Source organism: Hemicordylus capensis, chromosome 1, assembly GCF_027244095.1.
Source record: "Hemicordylus capensis ecotype Gifberg chromosome 1, rHemCap1.1.pri, whole genome shotgun sequence".
In the NCBI taxonomy this organism is placed as follows: Eukaryota; Metazoa; Chordata; class Lepidosauria; order Squamata; family Cordylidae; genus Hemicordylus; species Hemicordylus capensis.
In genome coordinates, this window is record NC_069657.1 from 72,669,947 (window position 1) to 72,689,303 (window position 19,357).

At 43.3% G+C, this 19,357-nt stretch overlaps 1 protein-coding gene across 7 annotated transcripts in view; it reads left to right on the plus strand.

The window, feature by feature from the left end:
* Nucleotides 1-1,179: 1,179 nt before the first annotated feature.
* Nucleotides 1,180-19,357, plus strand: part of MAPKBP1 (mitogen-activated protein kinase binding protein 1) — a 164,881-nt gene continuing 146,703 nt past the window's right edge. For 4 of the 7 annotated variants that reach the window (XM_053283012.1, XM_053283014.1, XM_053283008.1 and 1 more), the window contains exons 1-2: nucleotides 1,455-2,045; nucleotides 2,985-3,340. In XM_053283012.1, the coding sequence (XP_053138987.1) occupies nucleotides 3,224-3,340 (117 nt within the window). In that variant the 5' untranslated portion in view covers nucleotides 1,455-2,045; nucleotides 2,985-3,223. Of the gene's footprint in view, nucleotides 1,293-1,454; nucleotides 2,046-2,984; nucleotides 3,341-19,357 lie in introns of those variants that run through there. The other 3 variants (XM_053283011.1, XM_053283009.1, XM_053283010.1) reach the window with 3 other exon arrangements.

Here is a 19,357-nt window from a genome sequence, read left to right on the forward strand (position 1 = left end):
TTTTTTGCAAGGCCTCAATCAATGCATGGATTTCATTACTATGATATTGTTTGCTAAACAGTCATATTATTTAACACATTCTATTGTTTTTGGCAAGGAAATTATTTATGAAATAAGCTCGGCCAGGTGCAGAGCATCTGCGCCTCCTCTGGCCTGCTTCTCCTCCGCCTCCGTGCGGTTTCTGGCCACCTCCTCCCGCCCGCCAATTCCTGGTGGCTGGGCTGGCCCGCCGCTGCCTGCTGCTTCCGGCAACCAACCCGGCTTGCTGCCTACACCTGCTGCCACCTGTTCCTGCCGGCCAGAGCTGCTTCTTCGCCTGCCCGCAGTTTCTGGTTGGCGGGCTGGCCGCCACCTCCTCCCGCCAATTCCCGGCAGCTGCCACCTGCTCCCAGCCAGCCACATCCCTATTTTCTCCAGGGGCGTAGCAAGGTTGGAGTGGGCCCAGAGACAAGATTTTAAAATGCATCATTTAATGGTACTAGAGAAAGACATGCTGTTCTCGTAGCTCCAGGTCTTAACACTCACATCGGTTTCGGAGGATGAATACAACTGAAGGAAGCCCGGGCAGGTGCGCGGCTGGGGGAGCCAGTCATGTGACTTGCCTCTGGGGGCCTCCAAGGCAGTGGGCCCCCAGACAACTGTCTCCCCTTGCCCTATTATAGTTACGCTCTCCCGTCGCTAATCGGCAGCTGCTCGTGAATTCTCGCGAGAGCTGCCACGCATGGAATTAGAAACTGCTACGCCTACGAGAAATAAATATATAGAAGATGTCAATTCTGGGGGGCTCTGGGCTGTTCCTGGCTATGAAGAGACTGATAAAAGTATAATATCTGAAAGATTTACATTCTAAAATGTCCTCAAGTGTCTCTGACAAATCCCACTGTTTGGGGGATCTAGTTGATTAGTAAAGGGTCACTCGTTCCGGCCCATTAGGTCTCATTCCAGCGTTTACACCGTCCCTAAGAAAAGCTGCTCCTGTTGCATGCAGCACAGTTGTCATAGGTTCCTGCTGCCTGAAAAAAAAGTTGGCAGTGGTGTGGTACCATCGTAACTGTTGGCCATAGCTCAAGGCCTCAAGCCCTGTGGCACGTTAAAGCCTGAGCACGCCGATTTGCGCTGGCGGCAATGGGCATGTCTGTTTAGCACAGACTAGGTTGAGCTTGGCCAACCGGTTCATGGTGCATGTCTGCAAAGATGTGATCTGGCAGCCGCCGGAGGGGGAGGGTGAAGCTTTATAAGCACTTCTCCCTCGCTCGGAAAGCCTGTCTCTTCCTTCCTGCAGGAGCTCTGAGGTCAGGTCGGCTCTTTAATCGCTCTCTCCCTCTCCTTCTTTTGCAGGATTTGGTTTAGCCCTTTTCGTCCTCGCAGAATGTGTCTGTGTCTCGCTCTCTTTCTTCGCCGTTTCGCGGTTTGATCTGTCTAGGCCACCGTAGCCCTCCGCGGCATCTGCCTGGCTAGGATCTGTCAGAGTGAGTCCTGCGCCAGAAGGAATATACAGTCCCAGCAGGCAGGGGCTGGAGGAGCAGCAAGAGTGGAGGGCGCCAGCCTTGGCGAGAGGAAACAGCTGAGCGCGGGGGAGCACCCTGTGTGGAGGGCAGTGGGCTGGGAGGCGGGGTCTGGCGGCTTCTCCTGCCCGGGCACTCCAGCTACTACTTCTCGTCCCTGAAACGGGCCAGGGCTGAGAAGGTAGAGCCAGCCCTTTTTCATATTCTCTCCTCCCCCGGCTCTTTCGCTAGCATTTTTTTTTTTAAGCCTGCAAGAGGAACTCCCGACCTTCCCTATATTTGAATCCGCTCGTTGCCTGCCTGCCTGTCTCGCTCTCCCTCCCTCCCTCCCTCCTCCCCTCACTCTCCGTGCAGCTCTGATTCCTGCAAAGCGGCGACGCTCCGCCGAGAAGGCAGGTAGGAAGGGAAGAAAAGGACTCTTTTAATTCCGCAGTGGGTTTCTTTAAGGGAAAAATCGGCTGCATGGACTGGGGAGAGAGAGTCGGTTTAATCCCGTCTCTTTCCCGTTCCTCCACAAAGCGCCGCTGCCTCTTCACCAAGGTAACAAAGCTTGATCCATGCAGTGGTTTCCTTCTTAAAATTACATTTCTTTGGGTTTATTGGAGAAAATTCTCCTGACGGGTTGAATTGCCTGCCTCCCAATTTCTCTGCTCTCGCAATAACGTTGTTCAAAACGCTCTCTGTCTGAAACGGTTTGTGATCTCGCTGACTTGGGGTGTTTCTCGTTTTCTCTCATTTGCGGGCAAGAAGCATTTGGCCCTCAAACTTCTATTGCGAATTTGGGGAGGTTTCCTCCCCCACTTCCAGCCACCCTCCCCCGTCAAAGGTGCAAAAGGTTTTGGGCCTGAGGAGCCTCTGATGATCCTGGCTTGCCACGATTCCTTTCCTAAGACACAGGGAGTGTGTGCGTGCTTGTGCGCGCGCTCGTATCTGTTCGTGTTAAAATATAAGTATATGATTTTAGTTGTAGGCTATATATTATGATAAAATCTAAGTTTAAATATATGGGTTGATCTAAGAATTGCCAACAGTGTGTTTCTTGTTTACTCATTACTTATGCATCAGACTGCTATTTTTTGATTTTGTAATTTAAATACTGCAATAATGTGTAATGGACTCAACACGGTGAGGTGCAGAAAAGGTGCTTCTATTGGAAATCTGGCCCTTATTCTGCTATGAGATCGTTGTGCATTAATTTCTTTAAAGATTGCTCAGATTGTCAGTGTTCTAACTTTAAATCCTGATGCACCTAATGTACTACCTCTTGCAATTGCTTTCTTTTTAAAACTATCTAATGTTGACACTTGCATTTGGTGGAGAAAAACAAATGAATTTCCCACAAAATCCAGTAGAGATGTAATTGCCCTTGATGTTAAATGCTTCAAGTTCTCATTCATTCTTCTTTGGAGTAAAGTTTAAAATGCATTTGAAGATGTATTATTGGCTCATGTTGGGTTTTCTGCCTTTCTTCTCCCAAAGGTCCACATTGATCTGAGTCTTTTGAAGGGATAAAGGAGGAATCTGGAATACTCAAAAGAACTTAAAACGCCTGTGTTCTGCAGCAGGAGTCTTGTGATGAAGTGAGGGAGGGAGTGCCTGGACTCTCCTGAGAGAGATGTGGAACACAGCAAGACTGGCTGAACTTCGCTGGTGTGTGAGCCGCTGACTTGGGGGGTGTAGTGTTTGAGAAGGTGCAGTGCTTCCTCTCCACCAAGGCCATGATGTCAGTTGAAGGCTCAACAATAACTAGCAGGATAAGAAACCTGCTTCGATCTCCCTCTATCAAGTTGAGGAGGAGCAAGCCAGGGAGCAAGCGGGAAGACATCAGCACTAAGGTGAGCAGTGGCATCGGGCAGGTTTCTTCATAGCCTACTAGAGCCTGCTTGTGTTGGGATATGTGGCATAGATATTCACAAATACTTGGGGTGCAGGAGGATGATGGCTGCTTCTGCCTGCCTTTCTGAACTGTATGTAACAAACTGGAAAGGCCATTTGGGTCACATCAAGTTTTATGTGCCTTCTCAGCAGCCAGCCAGAAGATACTTTAGATTATAGCCCTATTCAGACATTATGTTGTACAGATGTTTGTGCACTCATACATGTGTTTGTGTGAATGGCTCTACTTGTGTTCTATTTAAAAGCAAACCTGGGTCCAGGTCCCTCAAATGCATGGTACAGATGGGCAGTGCACCTTTGTTAAACATAACATGTGAATGTTAAACATTGTATATTAATATTGTAATGTGTGAATGTTTACATGGTACACTCATATGAGTGTTGAACATAATGCATGAATAGAGCTTGTTTGGCTTAAATAAGTGTACTAAGGCAACTGATGTGTGTCCCCACAAAAGAAAGCTGTTGGAGGTAACAACACATTCTTGCATCAGGAAGTGAGGAGTAAATGTGTCTTGTCTTAAGTAAGCAATTGTGTATTTTGGAACACCTCTTAAAAGCAACAGGTATATGATGCCCTTATGCTTCCCTAGTATTGAGATGCAGTTTTGTTGTTAAAGTATCGCACTACTTGGCACATGACTGATTTATTTTAATGAATGGGATTGAAAGTGTTGAGGAATGAATGAATGGGATTGAAAGATCAGTGAACTGTCATTTGCATATTATCTCAATTACCAGTTCCTCTAACTAGTAATGGTTTTATGATCAAGGATTTTCTTCTTCATGGTACTTTCTCTTTCTTGTTGTTCTGAGAATAATATAAGACAAAAACTGCCATAATTCTGTTCTTCAGAAGATGAAAGATAATTTGTGTGGCCAATGGAAGGGAAAAACCAGGTTGGCTGCATTACATAATGGTTAAAGTAGGGAAGCGGAAGCCCAAATTCCTGGGTACTTTTGCCATTGCTTAATTGTATACTATTGGGGCGGGGACACGAACAAGTGCTTTAGTTTACTCATCTTTAGATGAGTTTAATTGCATCTATTTATAAATCATTAGCACTGAACACTTGCTTAAAGCACCTTTCTACTGCTTGGATAGATTGTGGCATAGAATGCAAGTCACCTTCTGTACTAAGTTTTGCTGTCTGATACTATGCAAGTTTTCTCAGAAGAATCAATCTTGGGTTGGGTTGAATGGGATTTACTCACAAATAAGTATGTATGGATTCGTAGCCCTATAGAATTGCAATAAGCTTATCCATTGCAAATGGGAGAGTAAAAAGCAAAAGCTGCAGAAAGCATCCTTCATTTCAGGGATACCGAGGCTATTCTCACGCGCAGTGGAAACCAGGCTAAGGGAGCCCAGCCCAGTTTCTACAGCACGTGAGAGCCTCAAGGAGCTGCGCGGCTCCTGGCAGCAGAGGCAAACCCTCTTGTGTAGCCTGCCGCTTAACCTCAGTTTCGGGTGCAAGAGCGCCCGAAAAGCGGGTTACATGATCGTGTGTCTCCATGGTGTGTCTCCGCACTACCGCAACTCACAAGTAGCCACCCGACGTGAAGGCTACAACAAGCCTCCAGGTGTTGGGAGGCTCCCCAGAATGCCCCACACATTTGTGCGGGGCATTCTGGGACTTCAAGGGGTCAGGAGGCCCCCAAACATTGCCACCTCAACCAGCTCCATGACGGAGCTGGTAATCGTCTGGGCAGCCAATCCAGCCGCCCAGGGAGGGCTCCCTGCTCATCTGCAGAGAGAGTGGGTCGAGCCCACTCTCCCTGCAAAACCTCTTTAGGCTCTTCACTGCTTGTGTGGAGAGCCTTATCATGAGCTGCTTAAGAAGAGCCATGAATGGCAAGAATCACCAGGAGAGGAGGGACAGTTCCTTAACCACAACCCTAACTATATCACATTTTAAAAAACATCTTTCCTGCTTCATATAAAAGATGTATTCTGTCTTCCAAATGTTCTAAGGAAAGGTGGCTTTGTGCACAAGTCATGTTGGGGTCACATTTTTGTGTGTTGCATATAGATCTTTTAAAAAGGTCTGAGTGTGCATAGGCCTATGGCTGCAGGGCTATTGGTGGTATTGATCAGTGTCTGGTTTCTGCTGCAAACAATTCTCTCAACCCTCTTCCATTGAAAAGGATATAAGTCTCCATCTGCAGAATCCACATATGCAAAAATTAAAAGTAGCCAGGCTCTGCCTATTGTGCCCACTTGCTTTCTAAACATATGTGGGTTTGGAAAATTCTCCTTGGCGAGGGATGTGCCTTTCTGTTGAAGCCTGATATTAAACTATTGTTGCTAATATCCCTGTAGAGTTTGCCTTATCTCCAAAGAGAAATCAACAATTTATTCTAGTCGTACATTTTATCACAATTATGTTAGGTTGGCAAGAGAAGAGAAACAGCTCGGGCAAAGTAGAGCAATTCCTTGGTTTATTCTTTCTTACCCTATGACTGGAATACAATAACCAGAACTAGGATGGGGCTTAAGTTCATTTGTGTCCCTTCACTAGGAGCAGAACAAATGTATGGAAATCTAGCATGCCATGTACAGATATTTTATTTGCTTGATGTATTATTAGAATAATATGTGGTTGCTAAGAGACAACACCAACTTGACAGCATTAAATCAATTATTTATTAGAAGTGGCTTATTTGAGACAATGCTGTATGGTTTTGTTGATTAATGGTTAAGTTAACCATAAGCTTTAATGGTCATGTTTGAACAGAAGCACTTGGCACTGTTAATTTATTCTCTCCCATTCCACTAACTCTAGCCTTCCTTGAATAGCACATATCACCCATTCTGTAGATTACTCCATTCTAATTGTAAATGAGGAGATAATGCTGTTGTGGAAGGATGGAGATAAATGGTAGGGACAACTATCTGTGAGGATGGCTGTGAAAAGTACTGGCTCCTGGAGTGTCAGTGCTGACCTCCTCTGGTCACTGTGGCCATGATGCCAAAAATGCACTTTAAAAAAATAAAAGTTAGACTTCTCAAGTAATGAGGTGAACACTACCAGTTGCTAATAAGGTAAGTGTGAAACCGCTTGTATTACCCAAGATACAAGTGATACAAGCGATACAAGCAGTGAGAACTTGAATTATTTCCCTGCTTCCCCAAACTACTGTTCAAGTGCAAAAGTTTGGTAAAATTGTCCCCTTTACTTGGCTAGGCAATCAGGTGACTGTGTTTTCTTAGTTCGTTAATTCAACCTGAACTAAGGGAGAATGAGAATACAGCAGCTAGTCACACACTTGGTGGCCATGTCCTCAGCTGTCCCCTACGCCGTGCTGGGGTTCACTGCTTGCTTCAGCAGAAAAGCACTGAACATAGGGGAAGGAGAGAGCATGACCATGGTTCAGGTTGAATGTCTGAATAGGGTTGATGGCACTTTTTTAAAAAAAAACAGTTTAAGTTAGCAAGTGGAAACTTACTTATATCTCTTTGCTCATAACTAGACTAGATTCTGTGTGGAACTTGGATGTGATCTAATTACATGATTGATCTGTAATCTCTGCTCTGTTTTGCTGAAAGTGGCTTGCCCTGAGAAGGCGATGGTGTGGACCAGTGAAGGAGCAAATTCCCTTTTTGTTTAAAAACAAAAAACAAAAAAAACACAACCGGAGCTCAGAATGCTCTGGTTGTGTTGGACTCCTAACTGCAGTCCAAAGTGATGCAGCCGACCACAGGTTTTCTACAGCCCAAGAACTAGCTCTGACTTGAAATTCTTTTTCCAAGATGAGAACTTCTTGAAACAAGTGGTACTTTATACACTGAACATGCGTGATAATTGAACATGCATGATAATTCAAGTGACTTTTCTTAAGTTGCTGTTTTGTCTTGAATTATGGCTGGAGTTGATCACTAGCTCTGTGTGGAGACTGTCAGCCAGGAAAACTGTTTTGAAAATCAGGGTGGCCCTGTGGGGAGAGTAAGTGGCCATAAACTACTACAACAACAAATATTTATATAATGTTTTTCAATAAAAGTTTCCGAAGTGGTTTAGTGAAATAATAAATAAGAAGATGGATCTCTGTCCCCAAATGGCTCTCAATCTAAAAAGAAACACAAGAGAGACACCAGCAGTAGTCACTGGAGGGATGCTGCGTTGGGGGTGGATAGGGCTAGTTACTCTTCCCCTGCTAAATAAAGAGACTCACCACATTAAAAGGTGCCTCTTTAGCAGGGGTATTCAACCACTGCACAGTGTCCCTTCAGTGGCATACTGGTGTGCAGTGTTCTCTCTAATTTTCTTCATCTGTATGCAGAATTAGTTTTGTTCTGGGCGTCAGTATCAAGGCAGTGTGTACACATGTGCATTCAGAGTGGGGCCTTCCTGATTCAATCTGAGCGGAATCTAAAATTAACTGAGTGGATATTAAAAAAAACACACTTGTGACTGTGCATACACCTTAGAGGGAACATTGCTGGTGTCTCCTTCGTGTTTCTGTAGTGAGCCATTTGGGGACAGGGAGCCGCCATCTTTTTCTTTTGCTATGTAAATCACTTTGAGAACTTTTTCTCTGAAAAGTGGAATAATAATTAACAGTTACAGAGCTATTTCAGCATTTGAAACAGCGGTAGCTGCTGCTATGCTTCCTGCCCCATCCATCTTGAGTCCTGCTGCTCATCATTCTCCTCCACCTGGGCACTTTCCAGATTAACCTTTACCACAATGTCACTACAGATCTGCAAAGTGTGCTTCCGTTCTTCCTGAGTTGTGACATCACAGTCCCTGCACTGACAGCAAGGTGCCGTTCACATTTCCGATGCCTTACTTCCGTTTTTATCTTTGTGATTTAGTGCTACAACGTTGCAAGTCCGTTGCAGAAAATAGCTGTATTTTCCCGTTATAGGAGTTTGAGATTCTGGGGGTCGTTTTCAATACGATCCTGCCAAGCCAAAGCATTTTACTGCAGTTCTAGGCTGTAATCTAGAAAGCGCCCTGATGAGGGCAAAACTTAAGTCTGATTTGCTTCAGGTGATAAGGGAGGAGGGGTGAGCAACTGGATCCAAATTCCTAGGAAGAAACTTTGTTGGAGATTCATCAGCAGCAACAACTCCAACTAAAGGTGCAGTTTCTAGGTTATATCATGGCAATCCAATTGAAATGGGTGTTCTTTAATCACAAAAAATTCCACATGTAGTCCTAACTGAGCAAAAGGGAAGTGGGTTGTGAATTGGCTAGCTGCTGCTATCTGAAAAAAACAACAACCCTAAGAATGTGGCTACTGGTTGAGTTCAGGATTAAAACTGGAGAATGTGGTTTGTTCCTTTCAAGCCTGAAGGATGCCCTTCAGGCTTGATCTATCTCAATTTACTCAATTTAGACCTGCTAACTGAGTTTGTGTGTGTTTTCTCTCTTGGTGTCCAACTGCTGTGACTTGTTTAGAAAAGGATGCTGAACAGCTTCCTAATTAATGACTGGGGGCTGTGGTGGCAAACTTCCCAGTCAGTGTGGTACCTTCTCTGTCCTTGCAAGTTTTTTGTCTTTTGTTTTGAAAGATGATTAGAGAAACCTGTTTGCGGGTCTGAGGGAGGAAGGGGAGGAAAGATGAAGAGCTATTTGTGGCCAGCTGGCTGCCATCCACAGTACTGTCCTGTAATCCTGGGAAGAGAAGTGGACAGATTGGAAGAGGTCGTCTCATCTGAAACCTGCTTAAGCAAAACTCACTAATGACTTCAGTGTAAACAATAATTTTTCAGAAGGGGTATATCAATAACAGATGTGACTCTCTCTCTCAGAAAGAGGCAAGAAATGGGTGTTGGAAGTGATTTATTTAAGCTTAATTTACAAGACTCTTCAACGTGTATTTGCTTAAACCAAGTGGATTTTTTTAGGGAATATAGAATCCTATTGAATGTATGTTTTTCTTAAATAGCATGGAACCATTGGGCTCAGATGTGTCCAGTGCTTTAGAGCCGTGTCTCCAGTTGTGATTTCAGACTTCAGTGTGTAGAGAGCACAAGCAAGTTCATTGCAACTTTCAAAAGTATGCTTTTGAACATATTCAAAATTAAATAAAAATAAAAAGCGGCAGTGTATTTAGCACATTTTATTGTGACTTCTTGTCCTCCATAATAAGTAGAGCAATGTTATTGATACAGGTCAAAGAGTCACCCTGCCCCCGCTTCTTTTCTTAGTGAAGGGATTTTGTCGCTTTGACGTCTGTCTGGCATTTAGACCTTTCGGTATATAATGAGTTGAGCAGTGTCAGTTAGTAGCAGAAGGCGTGTGATCAGGCACGGAGCCAGCCAAGTGGCAGCCTGGGTCCAGCCCCGCCCGGCTGCCCCTCTGATGATGTCTCGTGTGCATGATGGGAGCCCCGAGTGAGTGCTTGCTGATCCTTTTCAGGCAGCAAGCGCTGCCTAAAATGACACGGAAGCGCTTGCTTGGGCTCTTTGGAGTTTGATGTCATGTGCAAAGACGGCGTGGCCTCGAGCTCTGAAGAGCCTGAGCAAGCCATTTCAGACAGTGCTTGAAGATGCTTTCAGGCAGCAAACGCTGCCTGAAAAGGATCGGCACGCGCTCACTCGGGGCTCCTAGTAGCCCGGGCGTGGGTGGGTGGGTGTTCGTTTGGGGCTCTTCTGGAACCCGAGCCACACACCCCTGGAGGCTTCAGTGGCCTCTACCATTGGTGGCCCGGGTTCTTTAACCCATTCGCACAATGGTGGCAATGCCCCTGTGTGTGATCTCTCCTGACTATTTCACATAGAAGTATGAATAGCCAGGAGAGAGAATTATATGCTCTAAAATGTTACACCACCTCTGTAATTCAGTTAGCAAGAAATAAGGTTGTTGGTGGCAGGATAAGTCTAATTATTTCTTGACTACTCGAATTAAGAAGTCCTAGTCTTTAGGGCGGGTCTCTGGTGTGAAAAGGAAAAGAGATGGTTGTGATTTAATGCAATCTGTTTAAAATAAAATCATTTGGAGAGATCCACATTTGTAACATCAATTATACATGTAAATATTAAAAGGCCAGATTTCCTAAACTTCTCCATGGAAACCAGTTAAGGCAACGATGTATTTAAAGCTTCCATTTTTATTCTTCTGGTTCTCTTACTTCCAGGCTTTTTTGTAAGATCAATTATCCAAAGTTAAACTTGTAAACTTATTCAGTCTCCCAGTTTATGTACATGACGATGGTGGCAAATCTTGATATACTGCTTTTCAACAAAGTTCCCAAAGCAGTTTACATAGAGAAATAAAAAAAAGATGGATCAATAGATAAAGATGATCAATAAATTAATTAGGCATAAGAGGAAATAAGCCCTGCCTAGTCAGAGCCAGTGTTCTCTCTAATTCTTTTATCGGTGTGCGGAATGAGTTTTATTCTGTGCAGCAGTATCCAGGCAGTGCGCACGCATGTGCATTCAGAAAGGGGCTTTTTAGATTCAACCTGATTGGGATCTAAAATTAACTAAGCGGACATCAAAACATGTGTGAGTGTGTGCGCACATATGCATGCCTTAGAGGAAAATTCTATTTTCCCTCAGTTTCCCTCCCTATTTCCACCAGTCTTGATGGTGACGTTAGTGAGGAAGCCATCTTTCAAATGAATAATTGCTGGCATTAGCTGTTTTAAGACCCTGGAATAAGGTGGGCTATAAACCAAAATAAGCAGATCTGAACGTGTTGTGAAAGCCTCTCCACTTCAACTGGTATCATGGATTAAGGAGTTCATCTTCTAGAACGAGTGGGGGAGGAAGAAATACCCAGCTGTGGGGCAGAAGGGCAACCTGGCTGTGGAAACTTTAGTGGACAGAAGTACTTCTCTGAGAGCCTTGAAGAAGTAAATTCACAAAAGATCCCATTAACTTGTACACTAGAATGTTTCAGAAATGAAACAGTTGTCATAACATGGACATATTTGTGTACATCCCTCTTGCTGTACAAAACTCATTAATTTTCTTGGTGCTTTTTAGATATGAAAGTATTCTCTCTTTTATTGTTTCCTTAAGTCTTCAGGGATTATTCACGCTAGAGGATTATGTATTCATTATAACTTGCCTTCCATCCGGCAATGCCCAAGGCAGCATAGCAACCATTAAAATATGAAAATTAAAACAATAAATACAGAAAATAGCAATAGATTTAACAAAGCTCCCCATTGAATACTGTTGTCTTTTGATTCTAAGCCTCTGTCTCTGGGCCTTCACAAAGTCCTGAAGTTCTTCCTAGGTCCTGCTGAAACATTCAGTTTGCATTTCATTGCAGGGAGCGAGAGGATTTCTCTTTGACTCATAGCCATGGCAAGTTTGTAAGGGCACCCTCCTAAAAACAACTGACCATCTCATGTGCAGGGCTGGTACTACATTTTTGGCACTCTAGGCGAACTTCAGCTGCCCCCTCCCTGCCAAGAAGTGTAGAGCTCTGGCTCTAACTTGAATCACACAGGATACTTGTACACGAGATCAAATGACTAGACCATGGATGACCAGCAAACGACTAGTCCACACTGGTTTGAGGGTACAGTTGGAGAGAGTTCCCTGTCTATTATGGGGGCAAAACTCTAGCACTTTAGAGATGAAAAGATGCTGCTGCTCTTGATGTGGAAATCCAGTCTGGGACCATTTCTTTTTGGAAATGAAAGCTGAGGCAAGCAATTCATAGTCAAGAGCAGGAGTGCAGCTTTTGAGACTAGCTGTTTATTGGGGGCTGAGGTGCAATGAGGTAACAAGACTGTGTCCTTTGGGGTGCTGAATGTGCAGGCCCTCTGGGGAGCAGGGTGCAGGATTACCTCTTACACTATGGTGCAGTACATAACATAAGAACAGTCCTCCTGGATCAGGCATAAGGCCCATCTAGTCCAGCATCCTGTTTCACACAGTGGCCCACCAGATACCAGTACTTCAGGGGTACAATACAAGAGCAGGAGAGAGAATAATGGGCAGTGCTGTATTCAGGCACTGTTGGTGTGCCCCTCTGGTGCCCTAGCCTGGGTCTGCACAGTTATGGGCCAGCCCTGCTCACGTGAAAACCGAGGTTCTGTGGTTGCATGGGAGGACTGTTACCACATGAGTAGGCAAACACTTGTGTCTGCTTCAGGCGTGTGTGTGTGTGTGTGTGTGTTTTTTTTTTTAAAGCATGCAACTCCTAGACTGTAATTGCCACATATAGGAGGATTCAGAATATGTTGCTTTCAGTCTGTGGGCAGGCAAAATTTCTTTGGCTGAAGTTAAAGCTTTTTCAGATCCTCATGCCAAGCAAGGAGACTGGTGAGGGTCTCTACCAGCTTGGATGTAGAGAGCATGAATAATGCACCCATACTGGGGCGTCTGGCCTCTTCTAGGCTAGGGGTGATGATATGCTCCTTGGATAATCGCTCCCAGCAGCTCAGCCTTGCTGTTGCTTGTAAAGAGCGGTGTTCTGAGAAGTGTATGGCAGGAAAAGTAACAGTCATGCCTGTGAGACTTGCTGGTGAGCTATGTTATCTCTGCTTTGCTTGCTAGTTCCCCAAACATTCTTAATGTTGTATTGGATTATGGTTGCCCATGACAGAAAAAGCTGCACCTGGTCTCCACTAAGCCTTAAACACATTGTATTTATGATATCCAAATGTCAAAATATGTCTTCCTTTGTTTCCATTCCTCATGAGCTTAGCGTCATCGGTGGGCTTAGCATCATTCACCTTTGCTTGCCACTGTCCTATAGCATTTGAGCTGCCTGATCGGAATGGCATGTATCTCAATTAAAGTGGCAGGCTGCTGGTATGGTATCCAGGAAAAAGCAGCTTGAATGCTAGTTGAATTCATCTTGTCAAAGGGAGGAGAGAAAGAAATAGGTACCTGCCATATACTGAGTCAGGCCATTGGTCTATCTAGCTCAGTATTGTCTTCACAGACTGGCAGAGGCTTCTCCAAAGTTGCAGGCAGGAATCTCTCCCTGCCCTTGTACAAACAACCACTTTGTATATAATTGTGCTTTGGCAACGTACTGTATGCTTTGGTAGTTTTTTTGGTTCAATTAAAAAAATCTTGTCCTATTTTTTTAAAAAATAATCTCGTCCTATCTTGGAGATGCTGCCGGCGGCGGGGTGGGGGACTTAAAACCTTCTGCTCTTCCCAGAGTAGCTCCATTCCCTGAGGGGAATCCCTTACAGTGCTCACACTTCTAGTCTCCCTTTCATATGCAACAAGGGTGGACCCTGCTTAGCAAAGGGGACAATTCATGCTTGTTCCCACAAGACCAGCTCTCCTCTTCCCCCCTCCCCCCAAAAAGGAGAGCTGGGAGGAGAGCTGATCTTGTGGTAGCAAGCATGAATTGTCCCCTTTGCTAAGCTGGGACTATCCTGGTTTGCATTTAAATTGAGACAACTCAGGTTGCACATGGCAGCGTGCAAAGATCTATCGGATCATGATGACCAGGCCTTCCCCTCGCATCAGCTCTGCATAGTTTTGAACTGCCACTATTTACTAGCGTTCCTACCCTATATAATCTGCTTTTGTCACTGCTTTTTCATTATGTACATTAGAATTTTAAAAATCTCATAGCCCCCCTCCTTTTTCAAGGGTAGCAGTTTTAAAGTATCATATAATATAATAGCTTTTAATAGTAGAGTAATAATTTTAAAGTAACCTAGTTTTATGGTTCCATATGTAGTGACTTATGCTAATTTTATTATATTGAATCGGAGCTTTAGTAGTAGTTTACAGTTTTATACTCTTATTTACAACTTTAGAGTAGCATTTTTTAGTAGTTATAGCCTACAATAGTTAAGTTTCTAGTAATTTTATAGAATTTGTATAGTACTTATGTTGTAGTAACAATTGTTTATAGTAATTTTAATGTAACATAATTTCATAATTTCTCTTATGACCATACTGCTTCATAATTGCTTTTAATCATGCTCTACTGTACTATCTTATGCTGGTCTTGGACTGTAATAAAGATGATTGATTGAGGAGCATAGGCTTGACCACGGAGTCCCCTGCCGCACTCCAGCAGAGTAAGGCGGTCCTTGGCTGCACTGTTCTTTTTCCTTGCTGATGGAGTGGGGTGGCATTCACTTCCAGAACATGTCCATCTCATCAGCATTGAAGACCTGTTCTGGCCTGTATTCTCCAGACTCAATCAGCTGCTGGAACTCTGCTGAATAACCTTGTGCCATCTCGTGGTCCACCCAGGCTACTTCCCCCTACTTCCCCTGGCTGTAGTGGTGCTTGAAAATTTTGAGCCAGCCCCTGCTCATCTGGAAACCGCACTCAGTGCCTTTGGGTGTTCCTGCCACTTGATCTCCTTCCACCGCAAACTGCCTGTAGAGATGCAGTGCTTTCTCATAGATTACTGGTCCACTCAGTGGCACGTTCCTCTGGGCTTGGTCCTCTGTCCACATGCTGAGGGCCTTTTCTATCCATTCCATGTGGGGATTGTGTGGATGGAATGCCACTCTGAGATGTGCTGGATACCACATTCACATGGATACTGGCTTCACATTTCTTTATGGACAGTGAACTTGATGCCATAATGGTGTGCAACAGATGTCATGCTGTCCCACGAGTCAGCATGTCCAGCAGTTTCACCTTCTCGCTCAAGGGCATCTCTTTCCTGGACTTCTTGCCACTCCCCCAGCAGAGCTCTTCACTATGCACTTGCTCATTTTGACTGTGGAGGAAAGAAAAAATTGTACAATGATGTACAGTACAGCACAGTAATTGATCCAGACAACCTCCCCCCCACAAAATTGATAAAGTACAGGACAGTAATTAATGATTAAAATCAATTTAGAATGGATGCTTCAAATCCAATTTTCAATGGATACAGTATTTTAAATCCATTTTCAATGGTTACTTGCTTCAAATCCAATTTTTTTGTGAGTACTGTACAGTACCTTTTAAAAAGTAGTTCTATATTTAGCAGGGGGAGAGCAACTGACCCTGTCCAACCCTAGAATAGTATTCCTCCAGTGGTTATTGCTGTTGTCTACCTTTATGCTTTTGAAAAAAAGATTGTGAGCCCTTGACAGAGATCCTTCTTATTTTATTCTTCCATCTATGTGAACAACTTTGAGAACTTTTTTTACTATTGAACTATTACTCACAGAGTAATAGTTCACCTGTCAGCAGCACCTCAAACCACTGAGCCATAGCCTCCTTCACTAACACTAGACTCTAAGCTGCTTGGGCAGGGAACCATTTTCTCATTCATTTTGCCATGTAAACCACTGCTTGGGCAGGGAACCACTTTCTCATTCATTTTGCCATGTAAACCAATTTAAGAGCTGTGTTAGAAATAGTTATATACCACTTTTCAACAATAACACCAGCCAAAGACAAGTACTCATTTTTTGAGATAAGAATATTGGAGTTTCCCATTTCCCCCCCTCTCCACTGTTGGGTGGGGGAAACTTCTCTAGGCAAGATATGCATAAAATTAGCATCTGAGTGGCAGTGAAAGATAGATTCCCTGCACTTTAATGGTGTTTAGCACTTCAGTGCAGAAATTTCACTTTGATCATGGACATCTTATGAAGATGAATGACACAGTGGAACCATCTGCCTCTTAAGCCTTGTATGATCTCTCACAGTGTCTATTTGGAAGTGTAAATAGTCTAATCCCCATTATCAACCTATAACAACAAATCTATCAGCTTCTACATTCCCAAAGTAATGGGTTTTATATCGGAAATATAAACAAAAGAATGACATCTTTGCATACATGCTAGCTGTGCTGAAGGCACAATCTCACTTTAAATTTATTTTATTTAAAACAACTTTACCCTGCTTTTCTTGTGCCTGAAGCAGCTGCAAGATGGACAGAGGAGCTCTTTTAGTATGAAAAATAGACTAGCTAGTAATCAGTTCAATCAGTAACAGCAGAACAACTGGCTCATGTAAATACTATGTGTACCAACGTGTTTGTGTAGATGAGGAACATAGGATGGAAACTGCATATATCTGTTCTTCTGTACAGTAGATCTGATCAGCAGGGTGAAAAAACAGATGCAAAAAGGGAGAGGAAAACCTCCAAGGTATACAAAAGGTGTTGACTTTCATCAGTCCTGACACCATTCAGTAGTGGTGTCAGTTTATATACTGCGAATACTGCCATTTGATTCACAGGAATTATAAATTCTTCAAAATATAGCACAGATTGTGAGCCCCTGCAGGACTGGAAGCCTGTATGAATTAGGGACTTTTCTCATATGCTTGCCCATTATCCAATTCATGTGCGAGCGCTATTTGTGCCTCTCTAGATGTCCAGTCTTCCCACACTGCCTGTACTAAATGCAGAGCAACCTGCTTCTTACACTTCCATGTCCTATCTATGTAAAATCCTATCTGTTTGGTCTGGATGTCCAGGGTTTTTAAATTGTTTTGAATGTTTTAATAGTTGTTTTATGGTTTTTTATCTGTTTTTAACTGTTTGATTTTAATTTTGTTTTGTTTTAATGTAAACTGCCCTGAGGCATTTTGGAAGGGTGGTATGGAAATTGAATGAATGAATGAATGAATGAATAAAAATAAATGTTGCACTTCCTCAGAGTTGGCTAGATCTGAAAAGTTTGAGAAGTACATTAGGCACCTTCAGACAATTTCCAGGGCTTCGCTACCCTTGATTTCTTATAAACATGATTGCAATGTAAATATAAGTTATAAAAAGCTGCTGCATATACAGGAATATGAGTAGCTACATCTTAACTCTCGGACAAGCTAGGAGGACAAAACTTTAGCATCATTATAGTGAGTCTACATAAAGTAATGAAAGCAATACAGAATGTCAGGATCTGAATTTTAAATGCTGATGAAACAAATAATGTAATAACACTCAAACTTCCTCAAGTGATGGCTAGTTTGATGTGTCCCATATTACTATTAGGATTATTTATTTATTGCATTTATATACCACCCTATACAAAAAGTCCCTGGGTGGTTCACAATAAAAACCATTAAAACATTAACATAATGAAAACAATTTAAAATACAATAAAAACCTCTAAAAACCAAGACTTTAAAACTAAAAATGAAAAGCCTGACTAAACAGGTATGTTTTTAGTTTCTTTCTTAAAAACATTCAGAGAAAGGGAAACTCTTAATTTCATTAGGAAGTGAGTTCCAGAGTCCAGGGGCAACTCTCAAAAAGGCCCGGTTTCAAGTCACCATCAACCAACCTGGTGCCAACCTGAACTGGATCTCCCCAGATGATCTTGAGAGGCTGTGGGGTTTATTGCTTCTGAAGCGAATAAAGGGAAGCCCATTCACCCTTTCCTCCACAGAATCCATCACTAAGTCTGGTAACTATGTCAGGGGTTCATTGTCTGGGCTCATGCCAAAGAAAATTGGTCAAGGCCTGTCTGTTGTCCAAATAGCATGATTTCATGTTTATGTTGTGTATTACCTAATTGTACTGCACTTTGAGAACGTGTTGAAAAATTGATTATAAAATGTAAATTATTTTATCAGAAAAGTTTGCAGTTGTGGTGCTATACAGTATTGTGTGTTTTTAAAAGTGCTGATAAAGGGAACTCTTTTCAGGTTCTGCCCACTAATGTGACAATGATGAGAGGAGCTTCCCCCAACCAAACTCTCTTGGTCTTAACTAGCAAGATGACAGCTGTCCTCCCATAGAGAGTCTGATAACTGCTAAATATCACACATTAATTTCCCCAACCATTCTAATAATCTAAACTGCCTTTGCACACTTTAACCTCAACAGTATTCAGTCCAGGTGAAATTAAAGTGGAAAAATTAATCCCTTACCTCCCTTCCACTTATTGTTTTTGAATATATATTCTTGCAGGCTTTTAAGAACACCTAAAACTTTAAATCTTCACTGCAAGGCATAGGCATCATTGCACGGGGAGCAAGGACAAATGTCCCCAGGCTGTTGTTACCCGCCTGAGGGCATCCAGCGGCTGAACAAAGTCCTCGCCAGTTGGGAGAGGCTGAAGGGAGTCAAGTCCCAATGCCAGCCATACTTCTTGCTCTGGCATCAGAAGTACACATCGGGGGTGTTGCCAGCATTGGTCTGTAGACGTGCAGCCTGCTGGTCTCTCCCAGCCAGCTAGCACTTTGTCCTCTTCCTCAGTCTTGAGAGAGAGAGAAAGGAAGCACTCAGTCAACAAACAAAAAACTCGCCAGGTGGATGGTGCATCCATGTTTTGATGCTGGCTAGGCCCCCTGAGGTGTTGGCGTCAGGGGTGTGCGGCCAGTGGGGGGAGACATTTTCAAGGTTTGAGGAGCCTGCTTCACTGTTCTATCGTCTATAGATTGAAACCTCTTTATAGAGAGGGCAATAGGTTGTGGGTCCCTGAACTCTGTGTACTAGGTAGGATCCAAGGCAAAGGTCAAGGTTAAACTTGGATATAGAGAGTCTCATGCTGCAGATGAGCCAAATAGGTGGTCTTTAGGAATTGCCTGAAGTTGAAATATTTTTGAAATGCTCTTGTAGTTACTTTCATGCTCTCTTTAATGCAAGCTTTAACATAAAGTAGCAACCCATCCCTAAATAAGTCTCCAGAATTCTGTCTCCCCACCAGTGTTCCCTCTAATTTTTTTCTATCGGTATGCAGAATGAGTTTTCTTCTGGGAGGCAGTATCAAGGCAGTGTGTGCGCATGTGCACTGTGAGTGGGGCCTTCCTCATTCAACCTGAGCAGGATCTGAAATTAACTGAGCAGACATCAAAAAATGTGTACATGCACACACATGCACAAGCCTTAGAGGGAACACTGCTCCCCACCCTACCCAGAACATTTTTGTAGATATTTGGACAGTGTTGTGGCTGTTAAAAGCAATGTGAGAAGCGGTATTAAAAAGAAACTTGAATTTTAATAATCCTGACAAGACTTGCTGCCAAATTTCTTAAACCTGGAATTTAAGGTGAATCTTGTGAGATTTGCCGTGGCCGAATCCATTCCAAATACTTGACTGAACAACCGCAACTCCACCTGAGCTCTGCTGCCTCATCCATATTGTGCTTAGCAAAATAAATCCTT